Here is a 17,170-nt window from a genome sequence, read left to right on the forward strand (position 1 = left end):
GATGGCATGTACACAATTATTGCTTACCTTGTGTCCCCTCTTATTTTTCAAAAATTAAGTTTGTGTCACCAAATATTCTTCCAAATATGTTTGTGAATTTCATGTTTTCTTTTTTCTTTCTACTATTGGTGTTGGTTGATTTGCAATTTGATCAGTTTTCGAAACTTATCGATTTATTCTCTTTGGAAAAGATCAAATTACACTCCATTAGTCAAAAATATAATTTCCACATTTATTTATAATTCAACAAAGTTTCACATGAGATATTTCTTTTCATGTGCATCCTCATCATGTGAGTTTATTTTGCGCTGTTTTTCACACTTAATTTCATAAGTATCTACATTAAGTTCTATAGATGATTCCCCTCTAAAAATTTTCAGGAAAAATTATAACAAATCAGAGCCGTTGGATAAGGGAAAAATAATCACAGACTCTTTATGCAATCAGACGGTTGAGAAAAATGTCAAAATAAATACATGCTGGTGCTTAGCTAAATTAAAGCTTCACCCCTTTAGGAAATTCAGATCCAGTCAAGTACTTGCCCTGGTAGAATGATTGATCCGGATCGATCATTTATTTTAATCCGGTGCGAATCTCAAGAACCTCGTCCATCTAAGACAATTAAGCCCGATCGAATTAAAATGGTTTGAAGGTAGATTCGGTACCCCTTTCAGGAGCAAGAATACTTAGCTGAAGTTCTCACAACATTGCATTGATTTTTCAACGAACATCATATATCTAATTATAAGAGAATCTGTTAAGGGAATCTCATAATAGTCTCTCAAGTAAAATCTCTCATAAATCTTCCAAACTCTAACTATATTATCGGGATCACTTTCTAAAAAATCACTAACGATTTTACAATTGGTGCGCACAAATATTGATATCTATTAAGTATTTATATCTAACATATCAATTTTTTTTAAAAAAAAAATGGATATATCAACTCTTTTTCTTTCTCTCTCTTATCATGCACCCACTCATCTTTTATATGTTTTTAGAGTTACATTTTATTTTTCTATGTTCAATCTTGCTTATATTTCTTAACTAAAAAAATACCATCAAAATTGTATTATAAATGTATATTTTTCTAATACCTAGGTACAAAATTATGTATTTCTTTTGTCTACGATTCATTCAAGATAATATAATGTTAGTGTGTACAAAATTAAGTGCACTAAGCAAGACAAGATAATTTGTCATACATTTTAAATGAAAAATCACTGATTTATTTTCCTTCAACATGCACTTTTTATTCTTTTGCATGCTTTTTGATGCTTCTAACTAACTAGTTTAACTATTATAAATATCACGTGAGAAAAATAATATCATATGAGTTTAAAAAAATATAATATAATATTTAGATATCAGAGAAAACCAATTAACTATATAAAAAAAGATATTTCTAATATGGAGAATACAATTTTTTTTATTAAAAATTAATTATTCCTATCTTAGTTAACAACTTAATATTAGTTATAATTACATTCTTTTTATCAAAAAATCACAACACAATCAAATCAGTTTGTGCAATAGATGTTAGTATGTCGTGCAGTTGGATATATTATATATGTGCCACAATACTATCAAGATGACAAAAAGATCTACAAGTTATGTTTTGATAATTATACAATGATTTTCAGTTTGATATCAACGGAACAAATGTAACATGTATGAAAACAAGTTTTATTGATTTTTTCTTAGAAGATAAGAAATGATAAATATTTTTAATTAGATTGTTTAAGAATTTAATGTATTAATGCAAATTACTGAAACAATAAGATTTTTTTTTTCATATTTCAAAATTAATTCCAACACTCTAAGAATTTTGTTATCACAATCATTAATCTTATTATATGTATCTTAGGCCACAAAAGATGTACTTCGTCAGTTTTTTTCATAACATAGAGGAATAAACGCATCTATATAATTACTTTTGCATATGCTTAACTCCTTAATTATCTTCTGAACTAATCATTTGAAAGTATAGAGATATTATGAGGTACTTATGGTGGAAAAATTACGAGTTATATCTTTAGACCATGGGATAATCTTGCTATGAATTTGTTGGAATTACTTCTACCGCATGTATCTTTGGTTGAGACTCGTCACAAAACATAACTCACATTGACCGCTATGTTTTATTTGATGCTAATTAAAAAAATATCCACACACATTTAAACTAAAAACTTAATTAAACAACTACTCAATTTCTTCTTCTCCTCAATACATTAAATAATAAGTACTCAATTTCAACAAATTCACCTCATATGAAAAAAAAATATTTAAATGCCCAGATCGCTGAGATTCTCGGCGGTCCACTTCTTTTCTCAACCACTGAGAACACCGAGAATCTTAACGGTCCAGAAAAAAGTGAATTGCTGTGGTCTGGGCATTTTTATAATTCCCACAAAATTGTGGGCATTTCTATTATTTTTTTAATATTGGATATTAATGGAAATCTCGGCTCAAAGTGTAATGATATAATGTTTAAAAATACTTCTTTGTAAGTGTTATAAATCCTTACAATAAAAAATCCAGTCTACATGCCATTCAGAGTTCCGGATCTTAATTATTCTAATATATATTATGTTAAAAGAACTCCATGATCCCCTTATTGCTTTATAAAAAAATGTAGTATACTGTACAGTCACTGACATGCTGACAGCTGACCCCAGTAACACACAAGTGCCACCGTAATGTACACCGGACTATATATAGAGTTTATGTTTGTTTGGATGCAATCTTCAAAACAGCAAAAATAGTGTTAATCTAAAATTAGTTAGCAAAAATAACGCTAATTTTAGTCACTAATTTTAAAACAGTTATAATCCAATACTATTTTTGACGTTCAAAAGTACCTATGGGAATTACAAAAAGCGTTACAAACCACTGACAGGTCGGGCACACCACATTTTTTATTTTTTAAATAACCTGTTTTGTCGTAGCATGCAACACAACATCAGGTTGTTATGCATGTGGAACTGGAAGTAGTGACTTGTCAATTAATTAATTCCAACTGTTACTATTTGTAAATGTATATTTTTCTAATACCTAGGTACAAAATTATGTATTTCTTTTGTCTACGATTCATTCAAGATAATGTTATTTTAAGTGCATTAAGCGAGAGAAGATAATTCGTCATCCATTTTAAATGAAGAATCACTCATTTATTTTCCTTCATCATGCACTTTTTATTCTTTTGCATGTTTTTGATACATCAAAATAACTAGTTTAACTATTATAAATAGAGTGAGTCTATGGTACTATGCATATTACGATTTGGTACCGTACTACGGCTCTATATTTGATTTTTCAAATCTTAACGGTCGATCTGAACCGTTCATCTTGTTCTCCATATTAATATGTGTTTGGAGACCAAATTTTATATTTTTTGAAATTTTTTTACTATTTTTTTAGATTTATTGAAAATCACTGTTTTTGGATGGTCCAGAATTTTCAGATCAAGTGATTTTCTAAATATTTAAAAAAATAGTAAAAAAATTTCAAAAAATGTAAAATTTGGTCTCCAAACACATATTAATATGGAGAACAAGATGAACGGTTCGGATCGACCGTTAGGATTTAAAAACTCGAATATAGAGCTGTAGCACAGTAACAACCCGTGATATGCATAGTACCATAGACTCACTCTTATAAATATATATGTTTCAAAAATTTTTTTATAAATATCACGTGAGAAAAATAATAACAGCATATGAGTTGAAAAAAATATAACATAATATTTATATATTAGATATTAGAGAAAACCAATTATTCATAAAAAAGAGATATTTCTAGTTTGGAGAATTTAATTTTTGTTATTAAAAAAAATATTTCTATCTTAGTTAACAACTTAATATTAGTTATAATTATAATTAAAGAATGAAAACACATTAATCATTTACAATGTATAAAAAAAATTTCGCCATGGAAGCTTGGTGAGTATATGTTATTTTTTTTCTTTTCTTTTTTATTAAACAAATATATTATTTTATATATGAATACTTTAAATTACAGATATTCATATATAACCATGTATAAATAATTTATGTTTTTATACAAATATTATAATTACTTTATATTCAGGAGAAGAGTAATGGATCGATGTTGAATATTTTTTTGAAAGAGAAACAAGGGAGTCGAGCTCTCAGATTCCATTAATAATTACACCAACGGTGTAATATAAGAGTCTGTACAGAGTGATATATACAAAATTCAAAGAAGAAAAAATGGAAGGAAATAAAAATAAAAATTAAGTAATCATGCAAAAACATAATGTAACAGTGGTTTATTACTCAGAAAACCAAAGTCTGATGTTGAATATATATGTATGGATTGTCAACACCAGGTATCAAATGATAATGTAATTTTTGTTGTGTTATTTATCAATTGTCTTAACAAGAATTTTCCATTAGATTTTTCACAGGTTATTGTCTTTTCAATATTTTTAATTTATATGATTAAAGTTTCATTTTTTGAACTAATCATATATCATGTGTTAAAAATTGTAGGAAATAATAAAGGCTGAGCGTCCTTTTCTTTTATTTTGATTTCTTATTGGTATTATAAATGATTTCAAATGAATTGGTTAAATTCTGATATGTTTTATATTTGATAAATTTGTTTAGAATGTCTAATATAGTTGTGTAAATTTGATAACTAATTATTGGGTAATTGTGATATCTTTAGCTTTGTTTAAAAATTGACTAAATATTTGTATTTAACTTGTGATATAACTTTAGATTTTTTTATGTAATATAAATTTAGTTTGGTAAATTATTTTAAATTTATAGTTTTTAATTGTTATGTGATTACATGTTTTTAGTATTTATATGAAATTTTGATAGTTTACAACACAAAAAAATACTACTTCAACATATATTTGTTATATTCCTAAATTTTAAAACATTATTTAATTGTTAAATTGATCATTTTGCCTAAATAAAATTTTATTAGATTAACGAATGCTCAGATTTATCTGACCAATATAAAACGAATCTAAAATTTCGTAATATAAACGAAATATGATATTATGTATATTAGAAACATTATTATTACAGACTTAAAATAATTTTTATAACTATCCATGGAAATTCGTTACCAACATAAGAGTTAGGAAAAAAAAATAATAAGATTCGTATAAATAAATAAAGTATAGAAATTGAATAGATAAATATTTATGTAAAAACATACATAATTTAATATCAAATTATTCGAGATTATAAATGAGATTAAACACGTGAAATATTTGAAAATATAATATTATAAAATTTATAAATCATGATTTATTATAAATTATAGAAGTATGACTTATATACTATTTGATATTGAACTATTTGAATTTTAGAATCGAATTATAAAACACATAATAATATTCGTACGACACTATAATATTTTATAAAACTTCGATTCGAAGTTATAAAAGAAACTTAATAATTAACAGAGAAGAAATTCACACCATATACATATACATCAATAATTAAAAGAGAATGATTTATAACATATCCCTTTGATTCCGTCGGAATGGATTCGCACCGTATACATCTATGTATGCATATTTGTTTCTTTTGAAAAATCTCAACCGTTCATTTTTCATCTAGCACCAATCTCAAGGCTTATTTTATATTAAAGAATTAGAATTAACCAAATCAAATTTTGAGTTCGGGTCCGCCCAAATATTCTAATTCGTTCACTTGTTTTATCTTTAAGTTTGCACGAATCTTGAAGCTTGAATTAAAGTTGAAAATTTGGATTTAACCAAATTAAATGCCCATTTCGGGTCCACCAGACCCCCTCCCTCTCTTCGTCTTCCTCTCTGTTTCGCGCAAGGAGGCAAGGCCTTCCTCTTCCTCTCTTCTGTCTCTGTGTGGCGCACCCCACACCTGATCTCTCCTCTCTTCTCTCACTGATCCGCAGGGCCCACATCTCCCGTGCTCTCTCTTTTTCTTCCTTCCTGGAGAAGGATTTCGCGGTTTGATTTTTGCTCCGCTCTCTCTCTGTGGCGCCGTACGCCCGTCCCTTTGCTAGTCAGCGAACCCACGCCCCTCTTGCGACTTTGGTTGCTCTGTCCCGTCTAGGGCTGTAAACGAGCTGGCTCGGACCGAGCTGGATCTTGGCTCAGCTTGTTAATTCTGGCCCGAGCCTGGACCGAGCGAGCTGGACATAGGGGTCCCGAGCCAAAAGTCTTGGCTCAGCTTGTGATAATCTAGCCCGAGCTAGCTCGCGAGCTGACGAGCTGGCTCGCTGGACTTTATTGGGCTGCTATTATACAAATTCAAAAATAAAAAAATAAGAAAACCCATTCGAAAAATTTAAGAAATCGTCCAGCAGACACATCTTCAAGCAACTAAAGCCCATATCCTTTCTTCCCAAACTGAAAATACATCAATTTTGCATAATTGCACCTTTGAAAATGAGACTGGACTAAATCCTAAATCCACTGTAGCTTAACGAGCCGAGCTAGCCCGGTCCGAGCTAACCCCTGACTCAGCTCGTTTATTTTAGCCCGAGCCTGGGCCGAGCTGGCTCGTTAACAGCTCGGTCCACTACCGAGCGAACTGTTAGCGAGCGAGCTAGAGGTGAGCCACGAGCGAGCCACGAGCCGCGAGCTTTTTTGACAGCCCTAGTCCCGTCCACTGGCAGCATGGTTGGTAATTTCGACCTATATAATGGTTGTTTGATGGATTTTTGGGTCTCTCTTTCCCCCTCTCTCTCTCTTTCCGCCTCTCTCTCATGTGTTGAGAAAAATCCCCTATCTTACTATCTGATTTTCTGTGTGACTGTAAATCCTTTGCTCGTTGGCTGTCCTTGAAGTGTTTCTAAGCCGAGCATTCCCTCGTCGTTACGATTATTGACCTAGGACGGCTGAGACGCAAGCCTCGCTTGGAGCCGACCGTTTCTTTCCCTCTCCATCTTGTGCTAGCTCTAATCGGGTAAATTCTGAAATGCTCATTTAATTGATCGGATTTTGTTCTTTGCTCGGGTTGTTGATTTTCCCGGCTGGACCTGTGTTGACCTGCGCCCTTTTGCTTGCCTAAATTGCTTGTGTGATCTTGATTAAAGGAACAATTTCAGTTCTTGGCAACAACCTAGACTTGGGCACCCCTTATGCCTCTTTCACCTAAATTAAACTTGTGTATTCTGACTTGATTATGTCGATTTGTATCTTTTCTCGGTTCTGAAAATTCTTGGGGTTTCCTTGTCTAATCTGGTATGGTATTTGTCCATAACTTGAATGGTGCCTTGATTTGTGCTTATTGGGAGATTTTTTTGTTATGGTGTATTAGACCAGTATTTGAATTGGTAGGGACCAATTTACAATTAAATTTTATTAGGGGCTGATTTGGTAAAATATATGCCCTTGTGTGAAATTATATTAATCAAGGACCAATCTGAAAAATGTGATGGAATTTGAGCCGATTTTTTTAAAAATACCCAAAAAAAAAATGATTTTATTAAAAATAACCAGTTGTCAACCGAAATTTTAAAAATACCCCCCGCACAAAATATCTGCGCTCCAGAGTTTTTATTCCCACCCGCAGAAAAAATCTGCGCTCCAGAATTTTTATTCCCACCTGCATAAAAAATATGCGCTCCAGAGATTTTACTGGTTCACCCCGCTCCGTTATTAATGATTGTACCAAGTACCATAACTTTCCCAATTGTACCAGTGGTACCAAGTACAATATCAAACTTAGTTGCTTAATGGCATATATAAATATCATACCAGAAAACCAGAGGTATTAATATTTAACCATTTTATACACAAATTATTCATGATTTCTCAATAATTCCCAACAATTATTTTGTCAATCAAGTGGAGGCCTAGAGTTGATCAACAAATGCAATAAATAGGTTTAACACCTTACATAGTTACATTACTCGAATTGGAATGCAAGCAATGTGTTTATATATGCAAAACAGAGAATAATCGGAAACGAAAATTAGAAGTTTCTTGAACTGAAAGGTAGCAGCTCCTATTTTGACAGCTAGAAATATTACGGGTACAATCGATAGACCATGTAGTCGGTGCTAGAAATATAGTCGATAGACCACAGAATTTTTGTGCAGATCAATTAATTACGGGTACAATCGATGACTCGGTATGTACTGGTACAATCAATTAATATACCTTTGATTACATTGAAATGCCTAACCTGATTTCGAGAGGAGATTTACTGGTTCACCGGTCACCACTGTAACAGAGAAGAGAAGAACGGAGCGGGGCGGAGCAAGAACGGAGCGGGGAGGAGCAAGAACGGAGCGGGGCGGAGCAAGAACGGAGCAGTGGTGGAGCGGCAGTGACAGGTACGGTTTGGCGGAGGGATTTCACGGGGGTGGGGTTTGGGGAAGAAAGGGTGCTTCAAGATCTGTGCAGCGTTTCTATAATTTAAAGCTTGGAACGCATAAAATTTCAGCGGGCCAGAATATTTAATCCAAAGCGCATATATTTTCTGCGCTTCCAAAGAATAATTCCGGACCGCGCATTTGCTTTTAAGATCCGTGAAGAGGATCTGTAATTTCAAAGTCGGAGCGCAGATATTATCTGCGGGCGGGAATAATAATTTCAGAGCGCAAATATTTTCTGCGGGGAGAGTATTTTTAAAATTTCAGTTGAAAACTGGTTATTTTTAATAAAATCAATTTTTTTTTGGGTATTTTTAAAAAAATCGGGAATTTGAGTTTGGAGCCGTGAACTTTGCTGTGACCTTTGCTGTTAGGCTTGTGAATTAATTAATTAAATTGATTGAGGCCCTTGGGCCTTTGCTTATGTAGACCTTAATAGATAAATGTTGAGGGAGCCTTTTTAATTTTATTGGGCATAGGCCCAATCCGAAAATACAAAAGAATTGGATTAAAAGGAATTTGAATTAAATTTTGGAATTTGACTTAGGTCAAAAGACGTAATTAGTCGGATAAAAACGCGGCTTTAAAATTTAGGTTTTAAAATAAAGAATCGCATAAAATTAAAGCACTCCACATATTTAAAATAAAATAAAAGTTTCATAATAAGTTTTTTTTTAAATTAAAATATGTATTTAAACATTTTCGAACTTGTACAAAAACTCGTTGCTAATTAATAAAGAACAATTAATTAGCAACGAGAAATATTTATTTTTGACTTAGATTCGAAACGACTAATTACGCGTAGAATTAGATTAGTTATAAAATAATGAATTGCTCGACTTAGGAATAATTAGAAAAACACGTACAATAGATAAACATTTCTTCTCTAAAATTTTGTACGACTAATTTACGTATCTAAATTATAATATAACTAAAAGTACAGGACGTATGTATGTTTCTCTTAAATACTTTATAACACACATATTAGCACTTTACTATTTGTAGGTATGAATATTTGTCATTTTATAGATGAATATTGTTTATAAAAATCTAGCACTTGCGCTGCCGGTTATGCATCGTCTTGCTCTTTTTGTTTTACGTTTTCTTTTGTTTTGCGATGTTGTTTGAAGTCCCTCCCATTTAAATAGTGGTCTTTTCAAGTAGTTAATGTCCGGGAGACGGAATGAGAAATTGTGACCGGAGTACAGCTTGATGCTTCCTATAATTAATTAAGGGTGTACTTTATCTGACTGGAGAAAAATAATTTTGTGTTTCAAGAACCATAAATTAAATCTCGTGAAGCTGTCGGATGAACCGATCAAATAATTTATTTTGGTGTAAGATTTTATTTCGGCTTTACTGTTAGTGGGTTTTAATTTAGTTAAGTCATACCATTAATTAATAGTAAAAATACACAATAACTCACATATATATATTCATTAAATATAATGTTAGTGAAGGTTTTATTTTATGGGAGAATGGAAGAGAAGTTATTTTTCATAGTTTTCTTGAAGAAAACTAAAAAAAATGACTTTTCTTCCATTTTTTTCCTGTTTATTTGCTGATCTTTAGGCCATAGTCAGGTCATGAATTATTAGCAAATTTTCATTAGTCACATCATTTGCATCAAATGTGCTTGATAATTAATTATTATAAATGTTCATGAGTAGTGGCATAGGGATTTGAGTCAGGGAGAGGCAGAAATTGGATTCGAGTTTGAATTTGGGTTTGGGTTCGAATAACATACAATTTACATAAAAAGTAAAAGTATTGATTTGCTATTAATTGTTGCAAAATTAATACTATATGAGTATAAAGATAAATTGAGGGACAATTATGCAAATGTTCAGTAACGATTTAGCAGGGCATCACAATTATTAGAACAAGTGAACAAAGCACTTGTACAGTGCTACTTGAGACTAGTACCAGATTCGGGTTATGAACCCGTAAAGAAACAAAGAAGGAGAATTGGCAATTAACCCTTAACTCGGGTTGAAGGACAATTTATATAAAATTAATATTAAATATAATGGATTCGATAAATATGTGAGTTGTTACAATTTTAAATGATAAGTATGTAATTATTGATTTTGAAAGGGAAAATACGTAATATTGAAACTATTTAGGGAGATAAATGAAATTCTTCCTTAAAAGAAAAACAGAATTAATTAGAGGTGTAAGCGTGTGGGATCAAATATAATTACTTTGGTTCATTTTGACATAAGATTTTTGCCAAACATAAATTATTTCTTGGGCTAGATAAATACTTATAGGTGAAGCAATTTCATCCATTAGCTATTATATTTGATCCTATATTTAGCTACATAAATTGTTTTTATTCATTTTCTTTTCTTACCATTGCTCCGATTGAATCTGGATCCGTATTAAAAAAATAGATATAAATATCTGATATCCAAATACAGTGATACAATAATAATTTTGAATTTTAATTATCCATATTAAAATAGTAGACATATACGAGTAAAGCTAATCTACACTTAAGTGTACTGTACTCTTAAGTTTAGGCCGTTCGATTTATTTAAAAGTCGTGCTTTCACGACTTTTAAAAAATCTGCACGACTTTTAAAGAAATCAAACGGCCTAAACTTAAGAGTACGGTACACTTAAGTGTATATTAGCTTTACTCGACATATACTATTTAGTATATATTATAAAAATATTTATGATATATTGACAGATATCTGATATCCGATCAAAAAAAAAAAAAATACAAATATAATTTTCCCACTATGCGTTTCATCCCTAATTGCTTCACCTCCTCTTTTTATTAAATTGCACGGTCAACAACACTAGCTATTAATTAAAGCTTCAAAATGTCACGGGAAGTAATTATGAATGTTCTTCTCAAGTAATAAAAAAAGAAAAAAAAATGAAAAATGGTTTTGAATCTCATCTACTAGCATTCATTTTTGTAGGTAAAAGTCATAATTATAGTACACTGTTAAAGAAAAAGGTCTAGCACGAGACAAGTACTAATTCAAACCAAAATCACCTCCAGTCTCCATTCCTATCTCCTAACACAGATTCACTTCCCAAATCAAAAACAAAAAACCGGACATCTCCAGTCCAAATAAACAGAGAGGAATTTCAAGTGACAAGGTATACAGGCATTGAACAGGAACCGCTACTGTCACTCTGGACCCCACTTACCAGATTAAGTTCCCTCAGATTAAAATAAGTCCCTGCAAGTGGACCCGACTTAGCACGACACGTCACCACCTCCGCCTGAGAATAACTATCTGTGACATACAACGGACCGGACGCGGAATAAGAACTGGAATAGCATGTGGGATAAGAGGTGGAATAAGGGTGGCGGGAATAAGAGAGGGAATAGCTATTCTCCTTCTTGTTTCTCTTCCAGAACAGCAACGCGGATCCAGCCGAGCGCAACCACTTCCCAGCGGTGGTCCGGCGGTGGTGCTTGTGGTCTTTAGAGATAGGTTTTTGGAGCTTCAGGTGCACCGAGTCTAGGCATGGTTTTGTGTCGTTACCTCTTTTCGCGTGCCTTCTTGCTTCCTCCAAAACCTAGTACGGAGCAAACGATCAAGCAAAGAAGCAAAGAAGCAAAGAAACCAAGAAGATGAAACTATGAATAAAATGGTACCTGGAAATAGCTGATTTGGGTGTCGAATCCATAGTCACTGAAATGCTGTGGCTCAGAAATGGGGAAGATTGGTGCTTTGCTCATTCTCTCTCTTCTCTACTTCTCTGTCTGAGAATAGCTCTTTGTTTTCTTTTGAAAAGTTCCTTTTGCACTTTTCAGAGAGACGCCAAAAATGGTGGTGTGTCTAATAAAAGGCAATTTTGAAGAGATAAAAAGTAAGCTGCTCCCGGCTCACTAGTTTGAGATAAATATTGTCTCACAGTAAGTGGGCCATATCATGGTGGTGTTAGGTTGTTTTGTCTCTTGAGGGGCCTTGACGCAATTTGGTTGGTGCTGTTTGGTGGGACCTCTTCAAGGTGACCGTTGCCTGCCATGGTTTTATTTTGTCTTCATGAAAATTATGAAAATGTCACATATAATATTTTCTAATTCAAATGTTAAAAAAATAATACAATTTCTTATTATTATTGCCAAACTGATCCTTTTCTTGCCAAAATGAAAAGTTAATTAATCATTTATCCAACAAATAAAAAAGGTAATCTGAGGGGAGCATGGCGTGGACCGCGTGGTGAGTCTTCATTAAATGTCATCATTTCTAGCAAAGTACATTTAGGAAAAATAAATTTGATTTGACTTAAAAACTTGTCTCCTAATGAGAAGCTCAAGTACAATTTTTTTTAATGTAGGTCACAATATAGATTATTAATCTGAGGTCAATTTTATATATTGTTTGTTTACACTTTGTGTTGAAAAAACCAAAATAAAATAAAATTACTACTACACAAAATTAAATAATGTCGTACAAAAAGGTTAAATTATCCTCATTTCTTCCTCGAAATTAATATTCTGAAGCAAGTACACAAAAATTGTTTAGATCCGATCATCTCCTCGCATCTCCTTCTCTCTCCTTATGTACTCTGTTTTTAAGCACACAGTTTAGTGTAAAGGAAATAAATATGCTGTTATTCCCTGAAAATAACAGGATCTTGTTATTCCAATCCCAACCGTTTTAGTTGAGATTCGTGCTTGAAAGAAATGTTTCGTTGGAATTAACACATGGAAAAATGTGAATGGATGGATCAGAATAACAGGTTCCTGTTATTCCCTGAGAATAACAACAGATTTATTTCCTAGTGTAAATCCTTTTGGTTGTACTCTCAAGCCAATAAACTGTACCACCTCATTGGACAATATGTCTAAAATTAAAATTAGAGTAGAACTAGGGTGCTCTTAAGCTCACCAAAGTTTTGGTGAGCTTTACTCTAAAACTTATCAAATCGATTTCAAATGACGAATCTGAACCGTTGAAACCCGCCTACCTTACGTGTGATGCATCTACATATGAAGTTTTTAAACATTCGAATTAATTTAGTATAAAGTCAAGCGGTCAAAATTAGAAGGTTAATAAATTAATTTTAGTGCATTCATTTTTGAACGTTTTTTGACCGCTTGACTTTATACTAAATTAATTCGAATGTTTAAAAATTTCACATGTAGATGCATCACATGTAAGGTATGCGGGTTTCAACAGTTCGATTCGTCATTTGAAATCGATTTGATAAGTTTTAGAGTTAAGCTCACCAAAACTTTGGTGAGCTTAAGAGCACCCTAGTTCTACTCCTAAAATTATGATATTGTAAAAATTGAATTTTTTTAGAGATTACAAACTTAATTTTGGATGGATTTATTGTTTGTGAGCAAAAGAACAAATTTTTTTGGTGACAGTTAACATCCTAATAAGAGATAACCCACTCTAATTAATGTACATTTTATAGTTTTTGTAAAGCATTAGTCAAAGAATGAATTTTATTTTTTAATTGAAAGCATATGTGTATATTAAGAAAAAGTTAGTCCGTTATAAAAATAGTCACCTGAAAATTGGAAAAAAGAAGAAGAAAGATTGAATTATATTTACATACAACTATTTTAGACTTGCAGAGGCCGGAGGAATTCAGTCTGAGGTCAGATCAGAACTATTCAATCAATAATAATATTTGTTAGTACTTAATTTGCACAAACTTAAAAAGTTATATGCACGATTATTATTGCAGAGTATGCACGAATCTTAAAATTGTCAGCGCGACACTTATTGCAAATCAGATGGCTATATTGTTGCTGCACTTCTTATATATACTGGGAAGAAATTAATACTTAATTCATTTATTCCAAAACGCCACTAATTTCCATCAAATTTTTACCAACCGTTCTGCAAATATTACCAAAGACATCTTTTGTGCTCGTGATAATTTTTTTTTTTCTGAACTTGATGTCATGGATTTAATTTTTTAAATTCTATTGATTACATAAACTTGGTTTACTTCAATTCATAAGGCCCAATAAAATGATTGTGTCAATTTCAATAGCTTGGCCCGGTCCAGAACTATGGCCCAATAATGTACAGCAGACATAAGCATGCTATTTCTTTCAATTTTTACTAGCCGAAAATATTTAAGTCATGCTTATTTTTCATGTTCTTTGTTCAAGCTTTTGCTCACCATTATCACACCTCAAAATTGAACACCTCCAAAAAATATAACAAAATAAAAAGAAAAAGATATAATTAAATTAATTTGATATCTAACTGTCCAAGGCTATCATGCCTTGATGGAAGCCGGTGACACACTCATCGGTCACACATTGCGTGATCAACCGAGCACCCGGCTTGTTGGCCCATGGCTTGACAAGTATGCATGTGGCGATGTAATCTAAGTTTGTTAGAGGGACCACGTGCGCTGGCGGGCCCCAGCCGTAATCCACCTCGGCAAACCCTAGCTTTGTCCAGTCGGAAACAAGCAACGTGTTGTAGTCCGAAGTAATTTGATAAGGATCTACCTTAAGGTCCCCCTTGGCCCATTTCGCAAACTCAACGGGTAGCCTCTTCTTGCCGTCTTTGATCATCTTCACAATATCCACAATTGAGGAATTTACAACCCTCTCGCTATCGGCCGAAACTTTCATAATATAGTAACAATTACCGTAAAACCCTCCGCTCGCCGGGAGATTGTGGTGCAACAAGGGCCGTGCATTCATGGCGAATGCAAGGTGCACGACCGAACCGGGTGCAAAATTGATTGCACGAGTCCTGCTCTGCCAAGCCTTGGCAATCAACACCTCAAATGCAGAGCACCACTGGCCAGTTTGCTCCATGTACTGATTCTTGAAATGGTTAATATAATCCATGGAGATGTCGATTGCTAGGTATTGAAGATGAGTGTTTGTCGGTTTTGGTAAATGACCGATTGGTGCGTGTTTAGGGTCGGGTATGACCTCGCGGCACCACTCAGCCTCAATGGTTGGTTTCTCTTGGCCCCTGGCAATTTCTCCTATAGCAGTCATGAGCTGTGCTGCACCGGGCCCATCTGCTACGGCATGGCAGAACCGGAACCCGACCACAAACCCGCCACATGTAAATCGTGTCACCTGTTCGATTAAAAATATGGCACATTAGTATGATATAACACAATTGCTTTTTCAGGTCTCTGCCAAAACATTGCTCTGCTAAACAAGAAGAGATAGCAATGACAAAGAATTTATCAATTACCTGGACCAAAAGGATCAATTTATCTTCTTCAAATGGATCCAACACAGGCCTTGGATGAGGCAACAGTTCATCTTTGGATATCATCAATGGATACTCCAAATAATCCACATCCTGCAAGGCACAACTTGCGTTTGCCTCGATAAACCACACGCCTTGCTCTTCGCACGACACGTGCAACTCCCCGTCTACCGACTTAGCCAGACGACCGGCCAATGGGTAGTAGTGCACCAAGGCCTCGGCTAGGGCGCTCTTTATGGTCTTCACTGGGTCTTGCAGCATCCCTTGAACCGACTTGAACACGTGCAATGATTCAATCAATGCCATTTGGGTCGGGTACCGGTCGAGCCAGGAGAGGTGCAATGGCCCGGTGGGTGTCGGCCCAGCCGGAGAAACTAGGGTTTGTGAGAGCCTGTTGACGGTGGCTTTTGTTGGCATAGTGTGAAGCTTGGATGGGTTGGGGTTTGGTTAATTAGTTTTGTTAATGAAGAGAGAAGTGTGACAGTTTGTGAAAGAGGAAGGGGTGTGAATGGGGCTTTTATACACCAAATATTTCAACTTTTTTCAGAAAGAATGAACTTCTCTTCATTTAATATCCAAGCTTAAGAGAAAAGATATTTAGTTGGTGTGCATTTAACACGAAAGAAAACGTGTTGAAAAAAGAAAAGCTAGTCAATTCTGTCATGTGTTGCATCAAAACAAGCTAGTCAATTCTTGGCATGCATGAAATAAGAATTAATAATTAATGGGGCCATAGTGAGATCAGGAGAAAGAGAGAAAGATAGCCCCAAAAAACACAATATAAAGATTGAATTGTGCCAACTGCCTTCCAAGAGATCACGGGAAAGAATGTGAAACTTATGATATGATATGATAAAAGTCTACGATAAAAAGTTTGTTATTTTTTGGTGGCTACCTATCGGATATCTATTGCCAGAATTTAAGTGCGCACTAAACAAAGAAAAAGCGAAGTAGCCAACCAATCCATTCCCAATTATTATATACTAGTGGAATGAGCAGCTTTGCTTTGGCAAATGATAACTGCATGCAATGAATTATAAAAAATGCAGCGCAATTGAACAATAAATATAAAAGCATAATATCACATTGTTATTAGATAAACTCACAAAAAGCATCCTAGCTAGCTACTCTCTAACAACAAAATATATACCACCAAATACTGAATTTGATTTAACCTTTAGTAGCATTTCAAAACACAATTCAACTAAAACAATCGAAAAATAAATATTATTACATTTAGACAAGGTGGAATTTCAGAGCATGTGTCAATTTGAAAACTACAGAAAATTTTAAAATTTAGCAACCTCAACAACAATTTATTAAACACTTGGGTGAGAAGAAATCATTATTCATGACACTAGTGATTTTTAAGCTACTTATATCGTTTCTCCCTACACTTTTTTTTTTGCATCTTCACAAAAGAAATTGAAATATAATTATCGCAAATCTGAAAAAAAAAAAAACTTATTTGAGTTTTAAATGAAGCAAGATACTAGACTTAATTAAAAAAACAAAAATGAAAAATAGGAGGTATGGGGTGGGAGGGGGAACGAGAGGGAACTGAAGGGCCACACTACAACAAAGTAGACAATTTTTGCGAGAGAAAAAACACTTTTATGACGGTCGTCCGTCGCAAA

At 33.4% G+C, this 17,170-nt stretch overlaps 2 protein-coding genes across 2 annotated transcripts; both read right to left on the reverse strand.

Annotated features, from left to right (window-relative positions):
* Window positions 1–11,457: 11,457 nt before the first annotated feature.
* Window positions 11,458–12,058, reverse strand: LOC144553717 (uncharacterized). The gene is made up of 2 exons (XM_078301924.1): window positions 11,975–12,058; window positions 11,458–11,895 (listed from the first exon to the last, which is right to left on the reverse strand). Exons 1-2 carry the CDS (start codon window positions 12,056–12,058, stop codon window positions 11,458–11,460), a joined length of 522 nt encoding a protein of 173 aa, XP_078158050.1.
* A 2,343-nt stretch (window positions 12,059–14,401) lies between these two features.
* LOC144554290 (acyl transferase 7-like) lies at window positions 14,402–16,051 on the reverse strand. Its single transcript, XM_078302617.1, has 2 exons — window positions 15,516–16,051; window positions 14,402–15,394 (listed from the first exon to the last, which is right to left on the reverse strand). The coding sequence occupies exons 1-2, from the start codon at window positions 15,948–15,950 to the stop codon at window positions 14,552–14,554; spliced, it is 1,278 nt and encodes a 425-aa protein (XP_078158743.1). The 5' UTR covers window positions 15,951–16,051; the 3' UTR covers window positions 14,402–14,551.
* Between the last annotated feature and the right edge of the window lie 1,119 nt (window positions 16,052–17,170).

The sequence above is a fragment of the Carex rostrata genome, chromosome 5, assembly GCF_964058835.1.
Source record: "Carex rostrata chromosome 5, lpCarRost1.2, whole genome shotgun sequence".
Taxonomy (NCBI): Eukaryota; Viridiplantae; Streptophyta; class Magnoliopsida; order Poales; family Cyperaceae; genus Carex; species Carex rostrata.